This window comes from Balaenoptera ricei, chromosome 3, assembly GCF_028023285.1.
Source record: "Balaenoptera ricei isolate mBalRic1 chromosome 3, mBalRic1.hap2, whole genome shotgun sequence".
NCBI classification, from domain to species: domain Eukaryota; kingdom Metazoa; phylum Chordata; class Mammalia; order Artiodactyla; family Balaenopteridae; genus Balaenoptera; species Balaenoptera ricei.
This window is the reverse complement of record NC_082641.1, coordinates 171,537,417-171,563,512: the sequence shown is the minus strand read 5'-3', so window position 1 is coordinate 171,563,512 and position 26,096 is coordinate 171,537,417. Positions and strand designations below refer to the sequence as shown.

The following is a 26,096-nucleotide window of genomic DNA, read 5'->3' as shown; positions in this document are numbered from 1 at the left end:
ACCCATGCACGCGTCTTCATGTGGACGTATGGTTCCTTTCCCTTGGGTGACTACCTAAGAGAGGAATGGCTAGGTTATAAGCTGGAGTATAACTTTCTGAGAACCTGTCAAACTTTACGAAAGTGGTTGTCCCATTTTCCTGTCCTACCGGCAGCGCTGCTGCACATCCAAGCCCACAGGCCGTGAGAGGTGGGGAGCAGGGCTTCTCTTCGGGCCACAGGCAGGTTCTAGCAGATGCGAACACTTAGCAGTGTCCCTCTCCTGACACAGGCAGAAGGGCAGGGCTCGTTAGCAGAAAGGCTCTGAGAAGGTCTGCAATGAGAGCCTACGGGACATTGTTTAACCTGGCATCTCCCGAGTGACGCGGTCCTGGACTCTTGCCCCATAGCCCACCCCCAACGCTCCCTCTGGGAAGATTCCCACTGGCCCCTGTGGAAGTTCACTTGGCGAAATGCTCTCCTTGAGGAATCCCCTGGGGGATGGAGATCGGATGGCCCTTTGATGGACAGGTGTGTTTGGGGTCCCTGGAGGGAAGGAAGCTGGTGCGTCTCATCCCCCACCCCAGCCATCCAGCTGGTGGAACTCAAGATGAAAGTGCCTTCCCTCTCTTCCACCTCCACCCAGGTGCTCATCTGCCGGAACTACCGCGGCGACGTGGACATGTCGGAGGTGGAGCACTTCATGCCCATCCTGATGGAGAAAGAGGAGGAGGGGATGCTGTCACCTATCCTGGCCCATGGGGGAGTCCGCTTCATGTGGATCAAGCACAACAACCTGTATCGTATCCCTTGGCTGGGGTGCTCCCAGGGGGCTCCTGTGTGGACATGTGTGTGCATACACACACACGTGCAACTGAGGGCTGCCGGCCCCTGCCCCGGCTGACCCAGGGCTGGCTCAGGCCAGTGGGGGCCATGAGGCACAGCCCTGTCTTTCTGGAGCTCCCTGCTGCCCAAGGATGACCAGTGTGACAGAGGTCCAAGGAGCCAGGAAGGGTTCCCTGAGGAGGTGACATCCTGGAGGAGACCTGCAGGAAGGCCGCAGGAGTTGGCCGGCACGAGGAGCGCTAGCCCAGGCGAAGTCCATTCCGAAGCTGCAGTGGGGGTGACCGGAGCGCTGGAGGGGTTGCGTGGTAGGAGCAGGGCCCAAGTGGTCAGGAGGGTGTGCACTGCAAGGCCTCACAGGAAGTCACCTGAAGTGTCTTGCGAAGTCTTTGGAAGGTCTCAGGCAGAGGGGTGACACGGGCATGTTTGCGTTTTCTGAAAGTCTCTGGCTGCTGAGTGGACGCCAGACTTCAGGGATCAGAAGTGGACATAGGGAGGGGTAGGGAGGCCGAGGTTGGCATCCACGTGGGTGGGGTGGTGGCCTGGACCATGAAGGGTGGTGGGATACAGAGGAGGGGAGAGATTCCTCCCAACCCTGCCCAGATCTCAGAGTCCCCCATGCTCAGGCTCATGTGGAGACCTGGCTGAGCCAGTTTGCATCCGTGAGGTCTGACCGGCCCCCCCATGGCTTTGGTCAGGCACATTCCAGTATCTGCACTGCTGCAAGAAGGGCATGGCTTTGCAGCACACAGCCCTGTTCAGACCCAAGCTCCAGTAGCTATGTGACAGGAGGCAAGTCCTCACCTTCCCACGGTCCAGTGACAGCAGGACTGTTAGGGTCCGTTGAGCTGGTGCGTATGCATCACACCCGGCAGACGTGGGTTCTGTCCCCTTTCCCGTGTTCATGGAGACACACAGGACCTTGCTAGTGCAGGTGTGGTCCACGGGCCCGAGCATCCCCTGGGAGCCTTTTGGAAATGCAGAATCCCAGACCCCCTGCAGCCTTGCCGGGTCAGAATCTGCATTGTAGCAAGGCCACCCCTAGTGACTTGTGTACATGTTACAGGGTGGGAGGTGTTGGCCTGGGACCTTCATCCAGTGCCCTGAGGTCTGGCTCCCTTCATCGTGCCTCTGTTTCTTCACCCCTCTCTGGAAGGCCTCAGGGGCAGCTCTGTAGAGTATGGCAGGTGGCCTGTGAGCCAAGAGTTGGCTATCTCGGAAGCTGCCCTGGGTCTGGGCAGGGGTTGCCCAGGTATGGAGAGGAGGGAGGGGCAGCTGTGTCAGCGCAGCAGGAGCCGTCAGACCAGTTTCCAGTTGGGCCCCAGTGTTTCACGCATGGGCAGCCAGGGAGGAGACATGGAGGGCTTGCCCCTCTGGGTGCCAGTGCCCAGCACGTCCTGCCTGAGTGGACACCCTCTCACCTCCAGCCTGCGTTCCGTCGCCAGGTGGCAGTTTCCAGCGAGGCCCAGCCACGAGGGTCAGAGGTGCCCTCCGCCCCTCCTTAGAAAGCGCCTGGACGGCGTGTTGCCCGGACTAGAGGTGGGAAGCCAGCACTCCTTTGACTGGCCCAGCTCCATTTCCTGGGGCCCTGCGCTGGGCCGGTTGAGGCAGGAAGTGAGGTGGAGGCAGTCCCTTTCTCCCTCCCAGAGCTCACAGCTTGGCCCTGGGGTGGCACAGGCTTGTTGTGAATGGCCAGGGTGCAGCGCACAGGAACTGGCCTCCCTGGGTGGCTTGAGGCCCCTTAAGGAAAGAGGAACAGGAAGTGCCCAGGATACACTGACCCCAAGAGATGGGGACATACCGCCCACCCACCCCCCGTCCCCCCCGCCTATCAGAGGGAGTGTGCCAGACACTTTACGTAAATCACCTCAGTAAATCCACTCTCAGGCCCCCATCACACTAGTGAGAAAATGGAGGCTTCATTCAAAAGGTTTGCTTCAGGGGCAAAGGCTCAAAGAAAGGCTTGAGCTAGAATTGGCCCCAGCTGCTTCCGCCGGAGCCTGCCCGGGGAGCCCTGGACCTCAGGAGGGTCACGTAAGCGATGGGCTTTGGAGAAGGGCCGACTGTGCTCCTGCTTCCCGCTCTGGGATGACACGCACTACCTCCTCCCGCCCCAGGCTGCTCACCCCACCTGAAGTGCCCTCTGCCACACCCTGGGCTTCAGCCCTCAGCTCAGGCATCACCTCCTCAGGGCAGCCCCCGCTGCCCAGCAGCTGGGGTGGGTTCCCTGTGCCCCCTGCTGCCCCTCTGTCAGCTGAGTGCTCCCTGGGAGCCGGGACCTCCTCTGGCTGTAACTGCTGTGTCCCAGGCCCAGCTCAGACCAGGAGCTCGGTAACCCGCTGAGGGCCGAGTCATGGCTTGGGGTGGCTCCAAAACGTGCAGTGAACTGGGGTCTGTGGGGTGGCAGCCCAGGCCTCTGACTGCTCCTTAACTGCAGCCGCCACGCAGTGGTCGCCACCTCTAAGAAGAACGCGTGCGTGTCACTGGTGTTCTCCTTCCTCTACAAGGTGGTGCAGGTGAGTTGAGCCACAGGGGTATCCGTCGCCCTGGCACTGCAGTGTGCCTCTCCATACCAGCCACCTGAGGGCTGCAGCATCCCTAGGGAGTTTGGAGCTGGAACCCCAGAAGTGGGATGGGGGAGCTCCACGTGATCCGTGAGTGGGATTCTGCAGCCTTAGTTGCCCCTCTGCCTGGTGAGGAGAGGAAAGTGAACGGGAGGTGGGGCTCAGGCCAGGGGTGCGCCATGACTCCAAGAGGGACAGGTACGCCCCCTAGCTGGCTGTGGAAGGGTGGACGGTAACCCGATGCATCAGAGATTCGGAAGGTGGGATAAGCAGGAGGAGGGCGGAGCCAAGTTCTGCTCAGAATCTTGTGGGGTTGGGGGGGGGGGGAGTCCCTAAAGGCGCAGAGGCCCGAGACCCTACCTTGGAGAGAGGTGACACACAGCAGGCCCAGCTGACAGTGAGCTGGGGAGGCAGAGAGCAGCACATGCAAAGGCCCTGGGGTGGGAGTGCACATGGTGCAGTCAGGGAACATCAGGCGGGCCAGTGTGCTCAGGACAGAGTGCGGGGCTGCTGTCAGCAAGGTGACGGGGCTAGACCATAGGGGTGGGCGGGGTGGGCGGGGGTGGGATGTACAGGGCCTAGTGAGGAGTTCAGATTTCATTCCAAGTCTTGCGAGAGATGGTGGAGGGCACTAAGCAGGAGACTGACAAGACCTGATTTGAGGTAAGATCATCTCTGGCTGCTGAGTAGAAAAAGCACTTGAAGGCAGCTGGGAGGCCAGACAGGTTTCCAGGAGAGAGATGGAGGGGCGCGGCCAAAGTGGGGGCTGTGGGGTTGAAGAAAGTGGGCAGCTGGGCCCAGGAGGCCTGGGGTGGGCCCGGGAAAGCTTTCATCCCTCAGATGGTGCCCTGTGCAGCCCGATCAAGAGGCACCTACGCCAGACGCTAGGGAACAGGCTGGTGTGGGCAGTGAGGACACGGGGGCAGGAGAGCAGCATGTCCCCCGGGGAGGCCCCGAGTGCAGGCTGAGGGGTAGGCCTGCATTCCGGAGCTGTCGCAGGCCGGGCTGCGCTGCCTGTGGTTTCAGAGGAGAGGCCCAGCGGTTGCAGTCCTGGGGTGTGGAGACGGGGAACCGGGAAGGAGGAAGGTTCTTCTCCCTGAAGTGTTTGGCACTGCCTTTCTGCTTCAGTGTTTGTGCTCATGAAAGAGCTTCTGCCAAGCCCCTCTTCCCTTGGTCTCCTTTGGCGTCCCTGCTTTGATCCTCTTAATTTTCTGCTGAGATGGGGCAGATTCGTCTGCAGGCACAGCTGTACAGACTGGAGTTCAGGGAGGCCAGAGGAGGCTGGAAGAGCCACTTGTCCCGTCTGCAGTGGTTCTTCTCCCTCACCTGAGTCGCTCCTGTCTCAGAGGCAAAGGGTGATAGTTACAGTCAGGATTAAAGAGCAGATGGGAAGGGGCCCCAGGCCTGGGAGTGTCAGTCAGGGAGGGGAGGAGAGTGGGCCCGCAGGGGTGGGAACTCGGGCTTCTGACCAGGCCTGATGCCTGTACTACCCCAGCCTGGTTCCCACCTCATAGGCGGCCACTGCTGTCCTCCTGCCCACATTCCCTGAGCCCAAGGCCTCGTCCATAGCACTCTGGGAAACGGGCAAACGCAGCTTGTGGACAAAGGGGCTGTTAGCAGGGGCCTCAGGGCATGAAGGGCCGATGAACTCGTGCAAACGTTCGTCACCTCCTCGTCCTTCCTCTCAACGATCTGCCCCCCACGAAACACCACAGGTATTTTCGGAATATTTCAAGGAGCTGGAAGAGGAGAGTATTCGCGACAACTTCGTCATCATCTACGAGCTGCTGGATGAGCTCATGGACTTCGGCTACCCCCAGACCACAGACAGCAAGATCCTGCAGGAGTGAGTGGGTGGGATGGGGCCCGGGGATGGGGGGCGGGGGTCAGGCCCCTCCTGGGTGACGTCACAACATTGATGTCGTCGGCAGGTTTGGAGGTGGAGGAAGCAAATGTATGTTCATGTTGTTGGTCCCCCTGCCCTGTCTCCAGCCGCACCAGAAGTCACTGGGACAGTTGTGGGTCCTTTTTCCACTCAGCATCCATGCGTAGCATGAGCATTTTTCCTGTTGCGAGGTCTTCATTTCCATCCACAGAAGTGTGCTAAATGGCTTGTTATTAGGGAGTCACCTGCCTTTGTTTTTATTGTCATAAATGAAGCTGTGATGAAAAATCTCCCTCCTTTGGAATCCTGCCCATCAAATAACAGTCACCGTGAATTAAGCACTTCTGTGAACCAGGCCCTGTGCAAGCACTTTTTTTCACTCCATTCACAATCAGAGGTGCTGTCTTCCCATTTTACAGGGGAGCAGAGGGGCACTCAGAGAAGCCGCATAACTTCAGCACAGCTCACATCTGTTGTTCCCCAAGTGGAGTCAGGGTCACCAGATTACACCCCCAGGAGGTTGGTCCCTTCTGCACCCCCAGCGGGGGAGCACTTCATGCCCACTTCTTGTTTTCCTCACCAACACCGTCTCCTTGGCCCCCTAAAAGTGACCACTCTGCACTCACTGTAACTGAAGAGTTTGCTGGAGGCTTTGGAAATCGTAAGATATTCTTGTGTTAAACAGCCTCAGGTGAAACCAGAGCCTGCCTTTCCTGGTGCCTGCTACAGGGAGGGGCTGTTTTGAAGAATGTCAGTGCCTGAGCTGCTTAACTGTGAGCCCGGACCCACAGGTACATAACTCAGGAAGGCCACAAGTTGGAAACAGGGGCCCCACGGCCCCCAGCCACCGTCACCAACGCAGTGTCCTGGCGCTCTGAGGGCATCAAGTACCGGAAGAACGAGGTGTTCTTGGACGTCATTGAGTCTGTCAATCTCCTGGTAGGCTTCCTTTTCTTTTTTTAAAATTTTGTCTTCTCCATGATTGGAAATAAAAGCAGCTTGACTTTTAAAACTAGCAAGGCCCTGAGAAACAGGTAGTTTCTGTGTGATAGCAGATCAACGGGATTCAGTTTGGGCTGCTCATTGCAATGCGAGCTTGTTTTATCTTCATTAGTTTCTGTTCTTATTTAGAGTGAATGCATGCACATCATTTAAAAAAAAAAAAAAAGCAGTGTATAGAGTTTGAAAGTGCAGGGCTCTTTAATCAGATAGGCCACATCGCTTAAGGATTCATTGTCATCCTTTGGGACCTCGTGCTGTAGATATACAGACATACGTTGTTTTTCTGTGAAACTGAGAGCATAAGATGTAGTTCTCCTGTGCCTTGTTTTTGGGGTTTTTTGGTTTTTGGTTTTTACTGTTTTGTGTTTGTTGTTTGTTTGTTTTTTAATTTTAATTTTTTAAGTTACTATTTGGTAATGGACCATATTTTCTGTGAATTTTAGCACGTGTATGGATTTGTGTACCCATTATCATAACCAGGAATCAGAACAGCTCCATCACCTCAGAAACCTCCCTGGATGCTGCCTCTTGGTAGTCACACCTCCTGCCTGTTCCCAACCCCTGGCTACTGCTGATCTGCTCTTCATCACTATAGCTCTGCCTTTCTGAGATTGTCGTATGAGTGGAATCATACAGTGTGTGTCAGTTTGAATCTGGCTTCTTTCAGTATAATGCCTTTGAGAGTCATCCAAGTTGCTCTGTTATCAAAAGTTTATTTCTTCTTATATTTGTTTATTTTATATTTTGAACCACAGTATGTTTATCCATTCACCCATCAAAAGGCATCTGGGTTGTTTCCAATGTTTGGCAGTTGTGAAAAGAGTTGCTATAAACATTTCATGTATAGGTTTACGTGTGGAAAGAAGTTTTCATCTCTCTACGGCAGATACCCTGCAGTGGGATTGCTGGGTCATATGCTAAGTGTATGTTTAACTGTGTAAGAAACTGCCAAACTGTTTTCCAGAGTGGCTGTTAACATTTTTGCATTTTCACCAGTAGCAGATGAGAGTTCCGGTTGCTCCACATCCTCGATCAACATTTTTATTTTTGTCATCCTAATAGGTGTCTCATCATGGCTTTAATGTGCATTTCCCTAATGGTTAATGATGTTGAGCATCTTTCTATCTGCTTCTTTGTCATCGTTATGCTCTTTTGAGAAGTGTCTCTTCATATCTTTTTTTTTTTTTTTTTTTTTTTTTTGGCTGGGTTGGGTCTTCGTTGCTTTGCACGGGCTTTCTCTAGTTGCAGTGAGCGGGGGCTACTCTTTGTTGCGGTGCGCGGGCTTCTCATTGCTGTGGCTTCTCTTGTTGCGGAGCACGGGCTCTAGGCGCATGGGCTTCAGTAGTTGTGGCTCGTGGGCTCAGTAGTTGTGGCTCGTGGGCTCTAGAGCACAGGCTCAGTAGTTGTGGCACACGGGCTTAGTTGCTTCACGGCATGTGGGATCTTCCCGGACCAGGGCTCGAACCCATGTCCCCTGCATTGGCAGGCGGATTCTTAACCACTGCGCCACCAGGGAAGTCCCTCTTCATATCTTCTGATCATTTTTGAGTTGTTTGTTTTCTGATTGTTGAGTTTTGAAAGTTCTTTATATATTCTGGATAAAGCCTTTTGTCAGATATGTGATTTGCAAATATTTTCTCCTAGTCTGTCACTTTTCTTTTCATTCTATTGGCATTGTCTTTCACGGAGCAAAAGTTTTTAATTTTGAGAAAGTCCAATGTCAGTTTTTTAAATTGATTATGCTTTTGGTGCCATGTCTGAGAACTCATTGTCAAACCCAAGGTCACATAGATTTTCTCCTAAATTTTCTAAAGTTTTATAGTTTTACATTTAGGTCTATGATATTTTTGAGTTAAATTTTATTTGAGGTATGAGACATATATCCATTTTTTTGCATATCGAACAATTTTTTTCATTTGTTGTAAAATCATTTTGGAAAATATTATTCTTTTTCCATTGAATTGCTCTTGCATTTTTGTCAAAAAACAATTGGCCATATTGTGCAAGTCTATTTCTGGACTCTGTTCTTTTCCATCGATCTGTATATCTGTTCCTTCACCAAAAACCACACTGTCTTGATAACTGTAACTTTATAGTAAGTCTGAAAATCAGATAATGTGACTCTCACAACATTCTTCTTTTTCAAAATTGTTTATTAGCTCTTTAGTTCCTTTGTGTAGAGTTTTAGAATCAGCTTGTCTGGGATTTTGATTGGTGTTGTGTTAAATAACTCTATTAATCAATTTGGGGAGATTTGATATCTTTAGTATATTGAGTCTCACAATCCATGAGTGCAGTATGTCTCTATATATTTAGGTCATCTTTGATTTCTTTCATCAGCATTTTCTAGTTTTTACCATGTACAAATTTTTTGTTAGATTTATACCTAAGTATTTCATTTTTTGGAAGCCATTGTAAATTGCTTATTTTTTATTTTATTTGGTAGAATTCACCTGCAAAACTATCTGAGCCTGGAGATTTCTTTTTCAGAATATTTTTCAGTACGAATTTCAATTATTTAATGGTTATAGGATTATTTGGGTTTTCTGTTTCATCTCGAGTGAGTTTTGGTAGTTTGCTGTTTTTAAGAAATTGATCTATTTCATCTAAGTCACTGAGTTTATATGCACAGTGTTGTTTATAGTATTCCTTTATTACCTTTTTCATGTGTACAGGGTCTGTACTGATACCCTCTCTTTCATTTCTGATATTGGTAATTTATGTTGTCTTTCTTTTCTCTTCGTCAGTCTTATGAGAGGTTTATCTGTTTTATTGATTTTCACAAAGAATCAGCTTTTGATTTCATTGAGTTCCTCTGTTATTTTTCTGTTTTCAATCACAGTGATTTATGCTCTTATCTCTAATATTTTCTTCCTCATGACTTTGGCTTATTTTGCTCTTCTTTTTCTAGTTTCTTAAAGTGGAAACTAAAGATACTAATTTGAAACTTTCTTCTTTTCTAATATAAACATTTAATGCTATAAATTTCTGTCTAAGCACTACTTTAGCTGTATCCTACACTGATATCTTGGATTTTCATTTTTGTTCAAAATATTTTCAAATTTCCCTTGAGACTTTCTTTTTGACCCATGGCTTATTTAATAAAAGTGTTGTTTAGTTTCTAAATGTTTGCAGGTTTTTCTGTTATCTCGTTGTCATTGATTTTTTTTTAAGATTTATTTATTATTTATTTATATATATATTTTTTATTATTTATTTTTGGCTGCATCAGGTCTTAGTTGCAGCATGTGGGATCTTCATTGCGGCGCACGGGCTTCTCTCTACTTGTGGCGTGCAGGTTTTCTCTTCTCTAGTTGTGGCGCCCAGGCTCCAGGGCGCATGGGCTCTGTAGTTGTGGCGCACAGGTTCCAGAGCACCTGAGCTCTGTAGTTTGAGGCACACAGGCTCTCTAGTTGAGGCGCGCAAGCTCAATAGTTGTGGCACGCGGGCTTAGTTGTCCTGTGGCACGTGGGATCTTAGTTCCCTGACCAGGGATCAAACCCACGTCCCTGGCATTGTAAGGCGTATTCTTTACCACTGGACCACCAGGGAAGTCCCTGTCATTGATTTTTAATTTAATTCTATTACTGTCTGAGAATATAGTTTATATACTGTCAGTTCTTTAAAGTTTGTTAAGGTCTGTTTTAATGATCCAGAATATGATCTATCTTGGTGAATGTTCCACGTACCCTTGGAAGAAATGTATATTCTGCTCTTGTTGGAGAGAGTGTTCTCTAAATACCAATTAAATCCAGTTGGTTAATGGCACTGTTCAGTTCTTCTAGCAATTCTTGCTAATTTTCTGTCTGCTGGTTCTACCTGTTACTGAGGAGCATTAAGATCTCCAGCTATAATTGTGAATTTGCCTGTGTCTTTGCTTCACATATTTTGAAGTTCTGCTATTAGGTGCAAATGGATTTAGGATTCTTCTGTTTTCTTGGTGAACTGACCCCTTTATCATTATATAATGCCCCTCTTTATTCCTGATAATTTTTTTGCTCTGTTTTGCTATTAATATTGTCACTCCAGAATTCTTTTGATTAGTGTTAACATGGTATATGTCTCTCTATCCTTTTACTCCTTTTTTTTTTAATCCTTTTACTTTTAACTTACCTGTGTCATGTATCTTGTAGAAAACATATAATTTATTCATTTTTAAAAATCCATTCTGACAGTCTCTGTCTTTTATATATTTAGAGCATTTATACTTACTGTAACTGCTAATTTGCTTGGATTAAAGTATACCACTTTATTACTTGCCTTCTGTTTTTCATTCCTTTGTTTCCTTTTCCTATCTTTCTGTGATCTTCTTGAACATTTGTAGTGTTCCATTTTGTTTCTTCACTCGATCTTTTTTTTGTTCGTATAGTTTTTTTAGTGGTTGCTATAAAATACTCTACTTAGAGTTAATATTTTACAGCTTCAATTGGAATTTAGAAACTTTACTACCCCGTTATAGAGTTGTCCTATATATTCTTCTATATACATTGAAAACCATATCAGACAGTGTTAAAATTTTTGCTTTCAATTGTCAAACATACTTTAAAGAACTCAAGAGGACAAAAAGAAGAAGACTCTCTACCATATTTACCTAGATATTTACTATTTCTGTTGCTCTCCCCTCACTCCCAATTTTCCGGGTTTCCTTCTGGTACAATTTCAGTTCCATCTAAAAAGATTCTTTTAGCAATTCTTTCAAAACAGGCCTACTGGCTACAGATTCCCTTCATTTTCCTTCATCTGAGAATGTCTTTATTTCATCTTGATTCCAAAAGGATATTGTCACTGGATATCAAATTCTGGGTTAACAGTTCTCTTTTAGTACCTTAAAAATGTTGTGTCACTTCCTTCTGGGCTCCATGGTTTCTGATGAAAATCCACAGTCACTCGAACCGGTATTCCCCTGTAGGTAATGTGTTGTTTTTCTCTGGCTGTTTTCCACATTTTTTCTTTGTCTTTAATTTTCAGCAGATAGCTTATGATGTGTCTAGGTATGGATATCTTTGGATTCCTACTGTTTGGGGCTTGTTCAGTTTCTTGGATCTGTAGATTTATGTATTTTACCAAACTCGGGATGTTTTCATCCATTATTTCTTAAAATATGTTTTCACCATTTCACTCTTTCTCATTTCCGTCTGGACTCTAGTGACATAAATGTTAGACCTTTTGTTATTGTCCCAAGGGTCTCTGAGGCTCTGTTCATTCTGTTCCATCTTTTTTTCTCTCTATTGTTTAGATTGGATAAGTCCTATTGATCTGCTTTCAAGTTCACTGACCCTTTCCTATGTTATCTCCATTCTGCTATTAAGCCCATCCAGTGATTTATTTGTTATTTTATTTTTCAGTTCTAAAATGTCCATTTGATTCTTCTTCTTATAGTCTTGTTTCTTTCCCAAGACTTTCTAGTTTGACATTTGTTGCAAGAGTGTTTGCAGTTTTTATCCTAGCTATTTAATGTCTTGTCAGATAATCCCAATATCCGTATCATTGTTGGTGTCCGTTGATTGTATTTTCCATGTGAGCTGAAATTTTTGTGGTTCTTTGTATGCTGAGTAATTTTAGATTATATCCTGGGGTAAGATTCTAGGTCTTATTTAAATTATACAGAAAATGTTGATTTTGTTTGTTTGTTTGTTTTAGCTGACAGTTGTCCTGGTTAGGTTCAGGCCACAAGTTTCAACCCCCAATCTATGGGCCATGAGTATGAGTTTTCAAAGCCTTTGTGCCCTTTGCTATTTAAATCTATCCCAAATATGCACTGCCCAGTGGTCTGTCAGGGACTGGGGAGAGTTTGGTTCTTGATGTCTTTGGCGTGCTAATTAGGATCATATCCATGCATGCCTGGTTCTAGAGAGATCTGGAGACATAAACAACTTCACGAGATTGCTTACCTGAACCTTTCACTCTCTGCTCCCTACCTGGTGCTTTCTGGCTGGGGGCTTCCCTTTTTGGTTCTGTGGCCAAAAACTTGGGGCTCTAGATCCCTACTCTCACGCTTGTCTGCACTTGGGCTGAAATCCTGGGTTTGCCCCACCGTCTTGGAAAGGCAGCTGAATTGCCTAGGGCCTGGGACGTGAGAAAACAGAGAAAAGGGGGTAAATGAGGGATTTCCATACTCCTTCTGTGCGGCAGGAGTTCCCCTTCTGGCCCTGGAGCTAGAGCCAGAGGCTTCCACAAGCTCTGACTGCACCGTACTTCTTGGTTCCACTTCCAGGTTTCTGCTGCACTTTCACATGGGTAGGGGGGTAGGGAGGACTGCTCATTCAGTCGGCTCCTCCCAGATCTACCTTTTCAGTCTTCCAGTAGTTGCCCATGCCTCCTGCCCAGGTTTTATAGCTGTAGTCAGTGGTAGAGAAAGGGTGATGCAAGCCAGTTCCATCTCACCTGCAACCTGCCTGTCACCGCACGGGAGAGGGCCTCACTCCCATTACTTGGGCAGACAAGGATTGGCTGGGCCAATCCAGTCATGTGGGCCACTTAGGTGTGCCCATTTCTGACTGTTACAGCCAGTGCAGAAATGAGCATGATTGCTCATCCTCAGATGTGTGTTTGGGCATCTCCCTTATCTGGGCAGGATTTCTGGAGGGCCGAGTTCCCAGACATGCAATTGCTAAGTAACAGTGCTTTCCAAAAAGATTCTCCCAGTGGACTGAATGTAAACGTATTTGCTGTCTTACTTACTAAGCCATGAGGCAAGACAGTGGCCTCACTCACTGCGTTCCCCTCCTGCCTGAGGACCTTCGTCTGAATTGTTTACTGAGCCCAGAACATGGCTGTAGGGTGTCCTAAGGTGGAGAAGTAATCCCAGGGAGCAGCTTATAAACAACTGCCTGGGAAAGTGCTGGGAGTTCAGGGGCGTCCCAGCCACAGTGTGTCCCTACACATGGCACTGCCCAAGGACCCCTGTTCTTCCATATAAGGGGCAGCAAGAGGCAGGTATGGACATCCCAGGCATGTTGGAACACACCTTCCTAAGTCTGATTGCAGAACTGGCGGCCTTCAGAGTCAACATTGGCCTCCAGATTCTGAAAATCTTGTTGTACTAGTATAATTAGGCAGCCGATCCCCCGGCAAACATCTCCTCCACGCCCCCCTGGGGAAGGCACCAGCTTTGGGCTGCCAGTCACGCCTCAGCACCGTCCTGGTTGCTGCCCAGAGAGCCAGAATTAGCCTTAGAGGCTGCATGGCTTTTGTCTCCTCTTCCTGAGCCTTCTTTCCCATCGTTCAGCTATAGAGGGCGGTGCAGTCCCAACTCCCCAAGGGGAGATAGCCCCCCAGAGAAGGGGGTCTAAGGGCAGACTGTCAGGGGGAACACGGAGGACCCGCAGAGGAAGGCAGGTGGTAGTGCCAGCTGCCCAGAGCCCAGGGGCGAAGGGCCATGTCTGCACGGGCTCACCAAGTGCCCGCTGCCCCCAGGCACTGTCCTCATGCTGGACCCAGCAGTGAGCAGCCTGCCATGGCCCCTCGCCAGAGCACGGACAGGATGGGTGGACAGGCAGACAGGGCTGGCGAGAGGCAGAGGGGGAAGCGGCTTCTGTGTGCTGCAGGGTCAGGTTGCTGCCTGCTGAGGCGAGGACAGCGAGAGGCCAGCGTGGTCAGAGTATAGTGAGCGACGGGAAGTGACAGAGCCACACCCTGCAGGGCCTTCTGTCCTGTTTTGTGCCTTTCTCGGGGTTGTCGTCCACATGGCGCCTCAGTTCTCCACTTCCCTCAGAGGCGAAGGGCTTTCATGTGTGCACGTGTTACTTCCAGACATCTGAGTTAAAGACTGGACAGATTTTCCTGCTTCTCTGCAGAAATCGGAAACTCGGGCCCTCCAAGGAACGACCCATATGGCCCTAGGGCCTCTGAGTTTGTAGCCCTCTGTTTCACTTGCTGGTGTGGATGTGGCCTCATGCAGAATGGCACTACGGGGTGGTGGTCCAGGCTGTGGCCCCAGCACCTCTGCCAGCCACTCTGTGCCCTCGGCGTGTGGCATCCTCTCTGTGCCTCAGTGTCCTCGTCTCTAAAATGGGCCCAAGGAGAGGTGCTCCAGCAGCCTGGCTCCCTGAGGACAGTCTCCGGGTTTGCCCATCGTCCTGCTGTGATTTTTAGTTGCACTCTCAGATGCCTTCCGGTTTGCACAGGAGTTAAAAGGTCGCCCAAGTCACAGCCCCGCCCTGTTGAGGAGGAGCTGCTCAGTCAGTGTTATAGCTGTGATTGTATTTGCTTAAGTGTATTGTTATTTTGCATCAGTGGTTATCAGACATCAGGGCAGCCCTGGGAGCAGGGCCCAGGAAGCTCCGTCTTCAACAAGCCCTAGGGGCTTTGCCAGGCCCCACATGGAGAAACAGAGATTTCCAGGAAAGTGAGTCTGGCCTGCTCCAAGAGAGCCCCACAGAGCCCAGCAGATGAGCAGACCTGGTAGAGTCCCTGCCCGGGCCAGTGGAGCACGCGGCCTCAAGCCACCAGCTCTGCCCCGGGCATCCCAAGAGCAACTTAGAGTAGAGCCCTCAGAGAGGATTCCAGGCACAGTATCGCCTGGCCCATCTGAGAGGGAGGAGCCTCGTGTGGCCTGAGGCCTAGAAGGCGGGACCTGTAAGTGTCTGCCTCCCTGGCCTGGCCTGGCCCTGCCTCCCCAGCTCAGGGGACAGTGAGAAGGGCTTTGAGAACGGGAGTGGCCGGGAGGGTCACACAGCGTGCGGGGGACAGTGACCGGTGCGTGGGGCCTCCCCTCACCCCCTCCTCCCACCCCCTAGGTCAGCGCCAACGGTAACGTCCTACGCAGTGAGATTGTGGGCTCCATCAAGATGCGGGTCTTCCTGTCGGGCATGCCTGAGCTGCGCCTGGGCCTCAACGACAAGGTTCTCTTCGACAACACGGGCCGTGAGTATGCCACCGGGGCCCAGGTTTCACCCCTGGGGCAGCTGAGGGACTGTTCACCTGCGTGATGAACAAGTTCATCTCAAGCACTTGGCTTAGAAACATTTTCACGTTGTTTACAAGACAACTGTGAAAACCAATAAGCTAACACCAGGACTTAGAGGACATGGGAGAGTGAAAATCCTCAAGTCAAGCCCCCTTGTTGCTCCGAGGGCCAGAGGTGCAGGTGAGTACCTTAGCTGCCAAAGCGCGTGGAGCATCATGCCACAGGTCCTCACCTCCACCTACTGGAAGGTACCGCGGGGCTCGCTCTCCCCTCCCAGGCCCAGTTTCTGCCCTCACCTCTGGCATTGGGTCTGGGCTGTTCAAAAGCCACATACAGTGGTTCGAGCATGCGCTGCCTGGCCTGGATGTAGCACTTCCCATGGTGGGGCATGGCTAGAGCGGCCTCAGGAGCCCAGGGTGGCTGGGGCTCCGTGGTTGCAAACTGGACCACCAACCTCCCCGCCAACCACAGGTCCACCGGCGGCCGGAGCAGTGGCGCGTGTTGTCATAGTTACGTCTGCAGCATCGCTAGTGAGGGCCTCTCTGACGTTAGCCCATCAGAGCAGCTGCGCTCTCAGGACTGAGCTCAACCCACACAGCCTCTCTGGGCTGGGAAACCAAGACAGGACCCCAGGGATGACAGGACCGGGGCCCTCAGGGAGCCCCAAGTCGTCACCGAGCTCCCCCAGTGGGGTCTGTTAATCATTCAGCAAACATGTCCCAGGCAGCAACCCTGGCTGGGGACTCAGTGTGAACTAGGCCTACTAGCCCTGCCCTCAGCCCAGTCTTGGGAAGTGATGGGGTTTCCAGGGGGGTGAGGAGAGATGGGGCGTGGCTGCCTCAGAAGCCGGCCCCCTTGGTGTTCGTGGCCAAGATACTCTCACAGATTTGGGGGCAGCTCTGCTGTGCTCTGTCAGGAGTGGACCCCAGACAGTGGGAGCATTGCTGAGAGAGTGGCCTGGGGGGCCTAGGGACTGTCCCGCCCTCACCCCCACCTCCCCTCAGGTGGCAAAAGCAAGTCCGTGGAGCTGGAGGACGTGAAGTTCCACCAGTGTGTGCGGCTCTCTCGCTTTGAGAACGACCGCACCATCTCCTTCATCCCACCTGATGGCGAGTTCGAGCTCATGTCCTACCGCCTCAACACCCATGTGAGTGCACCAGCCGCCAGCCAAGAGGGCCCCCAGGCCCCCGCCCCTGCTCCTCCCCTGGGGCAGCCTCCCTCCTCTTCCCTGCTGGCTGGGAGCCGTCCCCGTCCACAGCGAGTCTCCCGTCTGTGAGGTGATGCCCAGGATGGGCACGGCTCCCCACGAGCAGCCTGGGCTCCAAGGAGCCTGTTTGACAATGCAAGGCTCTGAACTTTCTGAACCGAGGGGCCTTTGGCACCACTGCCCCTTTCCCAGGCATCCCCACCAGAGCGTGCTCGGTGATGTTTTCTGCATTTTCTCTAACGCTCTGACCCATCCTGGCACCAGCTGCGGAGCCCCGAGCAGCACTGTGCTGGGCTCACACCTGGCCCAGTGGTCCCTTGCCCTCAGTTTCCCCTCTGCAAGACAGGGCTTTGTAAAACGACTGGTTGTGAGCGCCATCTTCACTCTCCCCGACAGGTCAAGCCCTTGATCTGGATCGAGTCCGTGATTGAAAAGCATTCCCACAGCCGCATCGAGTACATGATCAAGGTGCGTGTGCATCCTGCACGCAGCATCAGCCGGGCGCGCGGGCCGTAAGAGGGGGGATTTGGGCTTCCCCACCTGGTGCAGGCCTTCTGGTATCTCTGGCTGGTCCGGGGCCTTTGGCACAGGGTCCTAACCCAGGACTGGGGGCACGCTGGGGCTCTGTGACACCTGTCCAGGGGGTGAGGCCTGTGGCTGTCATCCGTGCTGCCTCACTGTGAGCTCATGCACAGCGTGGGCCTTGGGCACAGAGAGGACACACTGCCCAGGTCTTGTGTGCGGCCACCGTGGCAGTGGCCTGTGACCAAGTGTCCAGGTGGAGCACTCCTGCCACTCAGTCACCTCGTCTAGCCCAGGCCAGCCCTGGTCACACAGACGTTTTCCCTGGAGGCCAGGGCCAGAGGGAGGGATCGGGAGTCCCAAAGGCCAAGGGGACAGGAGGGCAGAGACTGACCGTCCGGAGTTGAGCTTAAGGAAAACCTCGGGGTGGGAAGAGGGTGTGGGGGTCAGCTTGGTGCTGGGGGCGGGGGGGACTCCCAGAGGCCAGGCCAAGGGGCATGTGGCCCTTGTGGGAGCAGGCTGGGTGGGAGCCAGGCTGTCTCACCTTCGCCCGCCACAACCTTGGCCACATCGGCCTCGTCTCCAGGCCAAGAGCCAGTTCAAGCGGCGGTCAACAGCCAACAACGTGGAGATCCACATCCCCGTGCCCAACGATGCCGACTCACCCAAGTTCAAGACGACAGTGGGGAGCGTCAAGTGGGTCCCCGAGAACAGTGAGATTGTGTGGTCCATCAAGTCCTTCCCGGTGAGCACCCTTCTCGGCGGGGCACCGCCTCCAGACAGGCGTGGGCAGAGGCCGGCTCGGCTCAGCCTGGCTGGGGCGGGGCGGGGCCGGGGCCCAGGGTAGGGGGGCACTCCACCTTCCTCTTGTGTGTGAACCGGCCTGTCTTCAGAGTCACGGCAGGGTTCCCTCTCTCCCTCCTTCTTTCTCCCTCTGACACTCCTGTTTAGAACTCAGCTTCCCTCCTGGGGAACAGACCGCCTTTGGGCCAGAGCCTCACGGGAATCCAGCACCAGCTCCAGGAAGGTAGAGCACTTCCTGCCCCGGCCCACAGGCTGGTAGAGCCACCTGGCTTGTGTTCAGGATTTGGAGCACTTGAGTCTGGGTTTGTGGGGAGAGTGCCCTGGGACTGGAAGACGGGTACGCGGCTGTGCCGACTCAGGGTGCGGCCGTTGCCATCCTCATGATAAACAAGGTGGAGCACCTTTTCCATGTCTCAGAGGACTGTGTGTGCTTCTTTCTCTGGAAACTGTCGTAGCTGTCTCTTGCTCACTTCTCTATCAAGTTTGCTCATTTTCTTCTTAGTTTCCAAAAGCTGTTTACACATGGGCAAGATTAATACCTTTTCTTTGATATCATTTGCAAATGGTATTTCTCAGTGTTTGGTGTTTGTCTTTTGACTTTGCTTCTGGTGTTTTTTGCCGTGTAACCTTTTTGATTGCTTCTTCTTTTAATTGTTGTTTAATGTAGTCACATTTCTCAGTCTTTTTCTTTTATTGTGTTTGGAATTTAAGTCATGATTTGAAAGGCTTCCCCATTCCAGGCTATAAAGCAATTCACCCATGTTTGCTTCTAGAACGAGGACAGTAGTATTTTTCACCTTAGACTTTAGGTCCTTTTGGAGCACAGTCTGGTAAATGGGTGACATACAGATCCAACTTTATCTTTTCCCACATGGCTATCCAGTTTCCTAACATCATTTACTAAAAAGTCCCATCTTTTCCCCAGTGGTTTGAAATGCCGTGTTTTTCAAAAATCAAATTTTCATGTGGCATTAGGTCTCTTTCTGGGTATCCTCTTGTCTGTCTCTCCATGCCGCAAAGCCACATTTTAACTTTATGTTTTAACATCTGGTAGGGCCAACCCTACCCCCACCATCGTAACTCCCCACAACCCCACTGCTTGTCTGTTTCCTGGCAACCGTTGCTTGTTTCATTTTTCTTATAAATTTTAGAATCAGTTTGTTTGCACTAAATTTGTAAGTTAATTGGGAAGGATTAACACGTTTTTGAGGCCGAATTATCCTATCAATAGCCTTGTCCCAGTCTCACCTTTGTGCCTTTTGGGAATGTTTTAATGCTTACCTTATATATACCTCATATGGCCTTTCCCATTGTTTTTAAAGGTACTTTTATTTAAATATAACATGCAGAAAAGTAACAAGTGATATGTGCACAACTCAGTGAATTTCCTCAGAGTGAACACAACTGAACCGGATAAAAGCCACAGAACACTCCTTGCCTCCAGGACACCCCAAGGATCTCTTCTGGTTTTGCATATTTCTCATTAGGATAATTTTTAAGTTGATGTTTTGGTAAATGGGGTCTTCTCTTCCATTATATCTTACAACAGGTTGCTAACATTTGTATGGTAATTTTGTGTCCTGGTACCTTACTAAATTTTTTGTTTGTGGTAGTTTTTCTTTCAATTCTCATGGGTTTTTAGATATTCTTCCATACTGTTTGCAGCCAGATGCAGTTTCCCCTTTTCGTCTCCCATTCTTGGGCACCTTATGGCTTCTGGCGTCTCACTGCTTCACTTGCTGTCTCCATTGCCTGTAAATGGTGGTGGAGAGAGCAGCCTCCTGGCTTTGCCCCCAACTGGAGCTGTCAGGGTTTCCCCTCTTAAGTGTGTTGCTGCTTTGGGCTACAATTCACTTCAGTCCTACTTTACTGTTTTTTTTTTTTTTAATATTTATTTATTTTTATTTGGTTGCGCAGGGTCTTAGTTGTGGCAGGCGGGGTCCTTAGTTGCAGCACACGGGCTCCTTAGTTGTGTCATGCGAACTCTTAGTTGCTGCGTGCGAACTGTTAGTTGCTGCATGCGTGTGGGATCTAGTTCCCTGACCAGGGATCAAACCCAGGCCCCCTGCATTGGGAGCGCAGAGTCCTAACCACTGTGCCACCAGGGAAGTCCCCTTTACTGTGTTTTTAGCACAAATGGCCAGCGAATTTACCCAAACGCCTCTTCAGTGTCTGTAAGTTCCTGTATTAATATAGGATGGATCTTGAACCATCCATGCATTCTGGCAAGCTCCACTTGATCATGATCTATTTTCTCTTTAATGTGCTATTAATCCTGTTGGTTAACATTGTATGTAGGATTTTTACATTGAGATTCATAACTGAGATTGATTTTTTTTTTGGTACAGTCTCTATCAGGTATCAATATTGTACCCATTTCATTATTTTTTTGTCTCCCTTTTCCATGATGCAGAACAGTTTAAGTAGCCTTGAGATCATCTCGCCTTGAGAGGATTGGTAGAATTTGGCTGTGTGACCATCTGTATCTCTGTTACTTTCTCTAACTCATCTGTGGAAATTAGACCATTTAGAGTTTCTATTTCTGTTGGAGTCAGTTTAGGTAAATTGTATTTTTCTACAAAATTATCCACCCTAACCAGGTTTTCAAATTTGTCTACACAGAGTTGTAGAAAATTGGTGTCTTTTTTTCCCCTTCTCTTATGACAATTACTTCTCCCTTGTTATATCTTATTTTGCGTACTTGTGCCTTCTTTTTTCCTTGATAAGGTTACCTGGTGGTTTGCGTATTTTTTTTCCAGATTCACTTTTTAGTTTATTTGTTGTAATAGTTTTCAGTTTTATAAGTGTTTAATTTTAGTTTCTTCATCCTTTCTTTGCTCTAGTTTTCAAGTTATGTATTTTAATTTGATTATTTTGTTTTAAAATTTGTATTGATATAAATGAATATTTAAGCCACAAATGTTCCTCTGAACCCTGCCTTAGCTGTATAGCCCATAGATCTTGCATGTAATATTTGATATTATCTAGAAATTCTGTAATTGAATGGAGAGTGTTTTTTTTGTTTAGTTTTGTTTTGTTTGAATTTCCTGGTCAAGGGGTTTTTTCCATTTTGTCTTCACTATAAATTTGGTGCTTTGAGACCAGAGAATGTTATTCATGCTGTTTCTACTTTTAGAATTTATTGAAGTGTTCATTGTCCACTAATAGAAGGTCAACGTTTGTGAATATCCCATATGTAGTTGAGAAGAAGATAGGGCCTCTGTTACTGGGGTAGAGAATTTGACACATGTGCCATGAGGTCTGCCATGATGCCATGGCAGCATCAGTCAGACAGAGAGCTGGGCCAGCTCTGCCTTCCTCTGGTTCTCTTCTCCTCTTTTGTAGCATCGGCTTCACAAAAGTTGCTGCCATGTTATTTGGTGCATAGATACTCCTATCTATTGTATCCTCCCTATGGATCATAAGAATAGCCTTTAGGATTGTGGACTATTGTCCTCTGCACCTGTCATTCTTTGCCCTGAATTCTCTGCTGTGGCAGCAGCCCTGCTCTATTTTGTTTGACTTTGGCTGGCACGCCTTCACCCATTCTTTCTACTGGTTTAGCCTTTCTCACTCTGCTTTTACAGTGTGGAGTTGGGTTTTGGTCTGTGAGCCAACCTCTAAGTCTTTCTCATTAATAGGAGAAGTAAACCCATTTACATGGACATGACTGACACAAGGTAGGCTTGCAGACTTCCACCCCCGCCCCCAGAGAGGGCCTGCCTCTCTGCATATTGTTTTGCTTTCATTTTCCACTTTGCTTTTTCTCTAATTACTACTCTTAACTTTTTTTTTTTTTTTTTTGGACTGCGTTTGGGTCTTCGTTGCTGCGTGCGGGCTTTCTCTAGTTGCAGCGAGCGGGGACTACTCTTTGTTGTGGTGCGCAGGCTTCTCGTTGCGGTAGCTTCTCTTGTTACGGAGCACGGGCTCTAGGCGCGTGGGCTTCAGTAGTTGCGGCATGCAGGCTCAGTAGTTACGTAGGTACGTGGACCCTAGAGCACACAGTCTTCATCAGTTGTGGCTTGCGGGCTCTAGAGCACAGACTCAGTAGTTGTGGCGCATGGGCTTAGTTGCTCCATGGCGTGTGGGATCTTCCTGGACCAGGGATCGAACCCGTGACCCCTGCATTGGCAGGCAGATTCTTAACCACTGCGCCACCAGGGAAGTCCCTCCACTTTGTTTTGATAAGGCTCAGATTTTTGGTCAGGTTATTGTTTCATACACAGGCTGATGGAGCTGATTTTACTCCTTTGCTGCCTACTTCGTTTATTGCTGAGACCACATTATTCTCCCCTCGTTGTCCCAGAATCTTCGCTCAGCACATAGCACCGAGTCAGGCAGAGCCCACATTCGTGCACTGATGAGCAGGGACTGCCCACTCGCTTCATCCCGGGCAGGGGAGCATGAGCTCAGCCCTGGGCAGGCGTGGCTCTGCCCTGCCGTGCCCTGCCCGAGGCATGCAGATGTAGCTCTGGTCGGCAGTGACTCCTGTTGCCAGAGGCCTGGGGATCAAAACCCTCCATGTCCCACGTGTGACGAGAGCCGTGCTTCCCACCGCTCCCTGCTGTTCTGGGTGAGACTCACCGGGCGTTTGGACAACCAGGCCAGGACTCCTGCCTCCTCGTGCCGAGAGGAGGGTTCCAGCCATTCCTGGCCCTGCTCCACGCCCCGTCTCTGGAGTCATTGCTCAGCTTCCAGGGCCAGAGCCACCCCCTTTGGGAGCAAGACCCGGGGCCAGCTCATCAGTCAGCCCCCGACCTTGGTCTCTTATTTTTGTTGCCTCTCCCTGTTCCCTTTTCTTCATTCTGACATGTCCTTCTTGCTTTCACACACCTTCCTGACACTGGGCTCTGGGGGTGTTCACCTGGACTCTGGCCTGGGCAGGCAGGGCCCTTGTCCCACGGCAGCCCACCTTTGCGCTGTGTGCGCTCGCTCTCCCTCTCTGTTCTTCCCTCCCAAGGCCTGTTGGTCTTATTTTCCTTGAAGCAGCTAGGCTTCTGTGCCTGGCAACTTGTGAAATTTTCTCTTCATCCTCAGAATTCAACAGTTCTCCCCAGCGGGGCTGGTGCGGGCAGCCCGTGAGCCCTGGAGGACAAGTATGAATGTTTTGGAGAAGCCAAGGCACTGGGTGACTGCAGGCCACACAGGAAGGGGCTTGGTGGCCGAGCCAACAGCCTGGCATTCTCCAGGGGCAGCCGTTGGCTGAGCTTGCCCGGAGCCTCAGCCTGACCACCTCCACCCTGGTGTTCTCCCCCAGGGCGGCAAGGAGTACCTGATGCGGGCCCACTTCGGCCTGCCCAGCGTGGAGGCGGAGGACAAGGAGGGCAAGCCCCCGATCAGTGTCAAGTTTGAGATCCCCTACTTCACTACCTCCGGCATCCAGGTACACGCGGCCAGGGCTGACATGGACAGGCCCGGGGGGCCTCACAGGGACGGGGATCAGGTGTCAGTCCAGGCTCACAGGGCTGCAGGTGACAGACATCAGTGCAACCAGTTAGGAAAGGGTGCTAATTGGCTTGTCCCGGGGCTCCGCGGTGCTCCCCGGCTCTGCCTGTCTCCGAGGGCAGCCCGGCCCTAATGGGAAGAGGCCCACAGTTGTCTACCCAGACCTGACCTGTGCTTGAGCTCCAAGCTCAGAGATGCATCCAGTCCCCAAAACTAGAGTTTGAGCCTCTAGCATCCACACACTTGCCACCATGGGACCCGTTTTCCTGGGCACCTCCGCAGAAAACCTGCATGGGGACGAGAACCCTGGACGGGACCCCTTCTCCAGGAATCTGCTGGAGGGCTGTGCCCGAGAGTGCACATCTGGCTCTTTGCCGTATCTTCTAGAAGTACCTCCACCCTCCCTCAGCCTCAGAGAGGTTCAGACAGATCAAGGCCCTTTGCCCCCTCCCTCGCCCTCCTGGTCACAGCCCGGCCCCAGGAGGAATGACGGAGGGGGCAACAGGAAGGGGGATGGGGGCGTGTGCATGCTTAGGGCCCCGGTACCTGTGCCCCAGGTGCGCTACCTGAAGATCATCGAGAAGAGCGGTTACCAGGCCCTGCCGTGGGTTCGTTACATCACTCAGAACGGAGGTGCGTGCGGCCCACCCGTGGGGCAGGTCGGGGGTGCTGAAAAGGTCCCTGGTGGGCATGCCGCTGTCTCCAGGGTGGTGCTCACGGAGCAGCCTGAGGGTCAGGGCAGGTGGGTCCAGGGTGCAGAGCAGACGACAGACGCCTCCTCCCCACTCCTAGATTACCAGCTCCGGACCCAGTGAGGGGCCATGGTGGCCAGCGCTCCCGGCCCGGCACCGGGGCTCCTGGTGGAAGCACCGGGAGGAAGCACCTGCCAAGCCTGCCGGAAGGAAGGGCTCCCCTGGACACCAGCCACCCTCCCGGCTCCACCCAGGGGCCCCTCCTCCTCCAGGTGCACCTGCCGTGCCGTCGCCACTCTCTCCCCCCAGGTCCCTTTTCCCAGAAGAGGCGTATCTTCAAGAAGTCTCGTCTCTTTGCCCCCGAGTCAGTTTGAAGGGAAGGAAAGAAATCTTTCCCTCCAGAGTTCAAATACAGCCTTCTGTGCTGTTTAGCTCCTAGTCACAAAAAGATTGGGAAATGCTCGCCAGACCACTGTCTGGCCGGGCTGGCAGGGCCACCGTTTTGCTGCCGTTCTGTTGAATGTTGTAGGTTTATTAAGTGTTCCTGGATTTTTGTCTTGGTCCGTTGCTGTTTACGTGAACTTCACTGTCCACGCCTCCTGCCCCTCATCCTGAAGCGCTCAGGCAGCACTTAGCGAGGACAGGACCTCCCCGTCCCTCGCCCTCCTCCCCAGCGAGGCTGACGCTGGGTCGCCTTCCCACATCAGGCCAGAATCTGGCACTTTGATCGGAGGCTGCAGCTTATGGCTGTTCCTTGGAGGCTCCTTGGCCTGGACACATAGGCCTCAACAGAGGCGCCTTCTCAGGGCCAGCCTGTGCCACACAATGCTGTCACTCAGCCACATCAGTGTTTGTCCCACCAGGGGAGGTGGGGTCCAGGAAGGGCCCCCGGCCTCGGAGGGTGGGGCGCACGGGTCATCCACATCCGTGCTTGGACACCACCCCCTTCAACCCTGTCTGTGTTTGTGTCATGAGTATATTAAATTCCGCCAATTAAACATGCTGCCTGCCTTCCGTCTGATACAGCGTGGTGCTGACTCCCCCTGGATGACCAGGGGGAGGTGCAGGCTCACGCCAACCTATGTGTGGCTCCGTGTGGTGTCACCAGCTCCCAGTGCCCCTACATTCCCCAGGGAAGACGGGAACAGGCAGTGGGGCGGCAGAGCCATTGCACTGGGCCACCAGGGCCACCCCTTCTAGGGGGGCCACACAGAGGAGAGCACATGAGCAAAATGTATCCCTCCCATCTGAGATGACTGTTACAACCCCCAACCCTCAGATCACCAACAGTTTGCCCCCATCCCTCCCCAGCCCAGTGGTCTTCCTTAGAGTGTGGTCCTGGTACCAGCAACATCAACGTCCCCTTCGAGCTCACTACAAATGTAGGTTCACAGGCCCACCCTGACCTGCTGAGGCAGAGTCTCGGGATGGGGCCCAGGAGACCGGTTAACAGGCTCTACATGTGATTCGTGCACGCACTGGAGTCTGAGAACCGCTGCCTGGTCCATAGAGGGGATCATGGTGGGCACATGGGCAGGAGGAGCTTGTCTTCCCACTGCAGGCACTGCACCCACTGTCCTTCCAACGCTGGTGGCCCTGCCTGGCCCACACCCTCTTGCCTTCAAGGGCTGTGTCTTCTTCTCCCTCTCCCATATCACCCAGCTCCTCCTTGGAGGTCTAGTGGGCATCAGCCTGAGTGGAATCTTGGCCTTCTACTGCGTGTAGTAAAGGACGTTGCCCTGGCCCAGGGCTCAGGCCAAAGCCCTTGCAGGTACCCTTAATGCCCCACCCCTCACTCTCATGCCCACATCTGCAGCAAGCCCTGGTGGCCTCCCTCCAGAAGACCCTGGGGGCCACAATATACAAAGAGACAATGACCAGAATTTTCCAAAATTAAACATTTTAAATGTAAAATCTTTACATTCTCAGATTCAGGAAACCAGTGAGCCCAAATCAGGATAAACAAACCTAAGTCTAAAACTAAAAAACATCACAGTCAAAATGCAGAACATTAGAGACTCAGTGAAGATCATAAAAAACAATGCAAAGAAGATAAAAACACACAACACACACACAAAAGAAAAAAGTAATTAGGCTGAGAGCTGGTTTCACAACTGCAAGAATGGAAGTCAGAAGATAAAGAATAGGCTCAAATTGCTGAGAGAAGATGACTAATCTGTGATGACCGATTCTGTGCCCAGCAAAAGAACAAAATTAGAAGTTTAACAATAGCAGACCCTCACAAA

General features: G+C 51.2%; 1 protein-coding gene across 2 annotated transcripts in view; it reads left to right on the top strand.

Moving 5' to 3' along the window:
* Positions 1-24,853, top strand: part of AP1M1 (adaptor related protein complex 1 subunit mu 1) — a 30,002-nt gene extending 5,149 nt beyond the window's left edge. The window contains exons 2-13 of one of the 2 annotated variants that reach the window (XM_059918197.1): positions 389-509; positions 625-781; positions 3,270-3,337; positions 5,101-5,231; positions 6,062-6,209; positions 15,011-15,137; positions 16,185-16,327; positions 16,784-16,855; positions 17,496-17,654; positions 22,971-23,096; positions 23,716-23,791; positions 23,951-24,853. In XM_059918197.1, coding sequence (XP_059774180.1) covers positions 480-509; positions 625-781; positions 3,270-3,337; positions 5,101-5,231; positions 6,062-6,209; positions 15,011-15,137; positions 16,185-16,327; positions 16,784-16,855; positions 17,496-17,654; positions 22,971-23,096; positions 23,716-23,791; positions 23,951-23,973 — 1,260 coding nt within the window. In that variant the 5' untranslated portion in view covers positions 389-479 and the 3' untranslated portion in view covers positions 23,974-24,853. The remainder of the gene's footprint in view (positions 1-388; positions 510-624; positions 782-3,269; positions 3,338-5,100; positions 5,232-6,061; positions 6,210-15,010; positions 15,138-16,184; positions 16,328-16,783; positions 16,856-17,495; positions 17,655-22,970; positions 23,097-23,715; positions 23,792-23,950) is intronic. The other variant, XM_059918196.1, reaches the window with a different exon arrangement.
* The last annotated feature ends 1,243 nt before the right edge of the window (positions 24,854-26,096 follow it).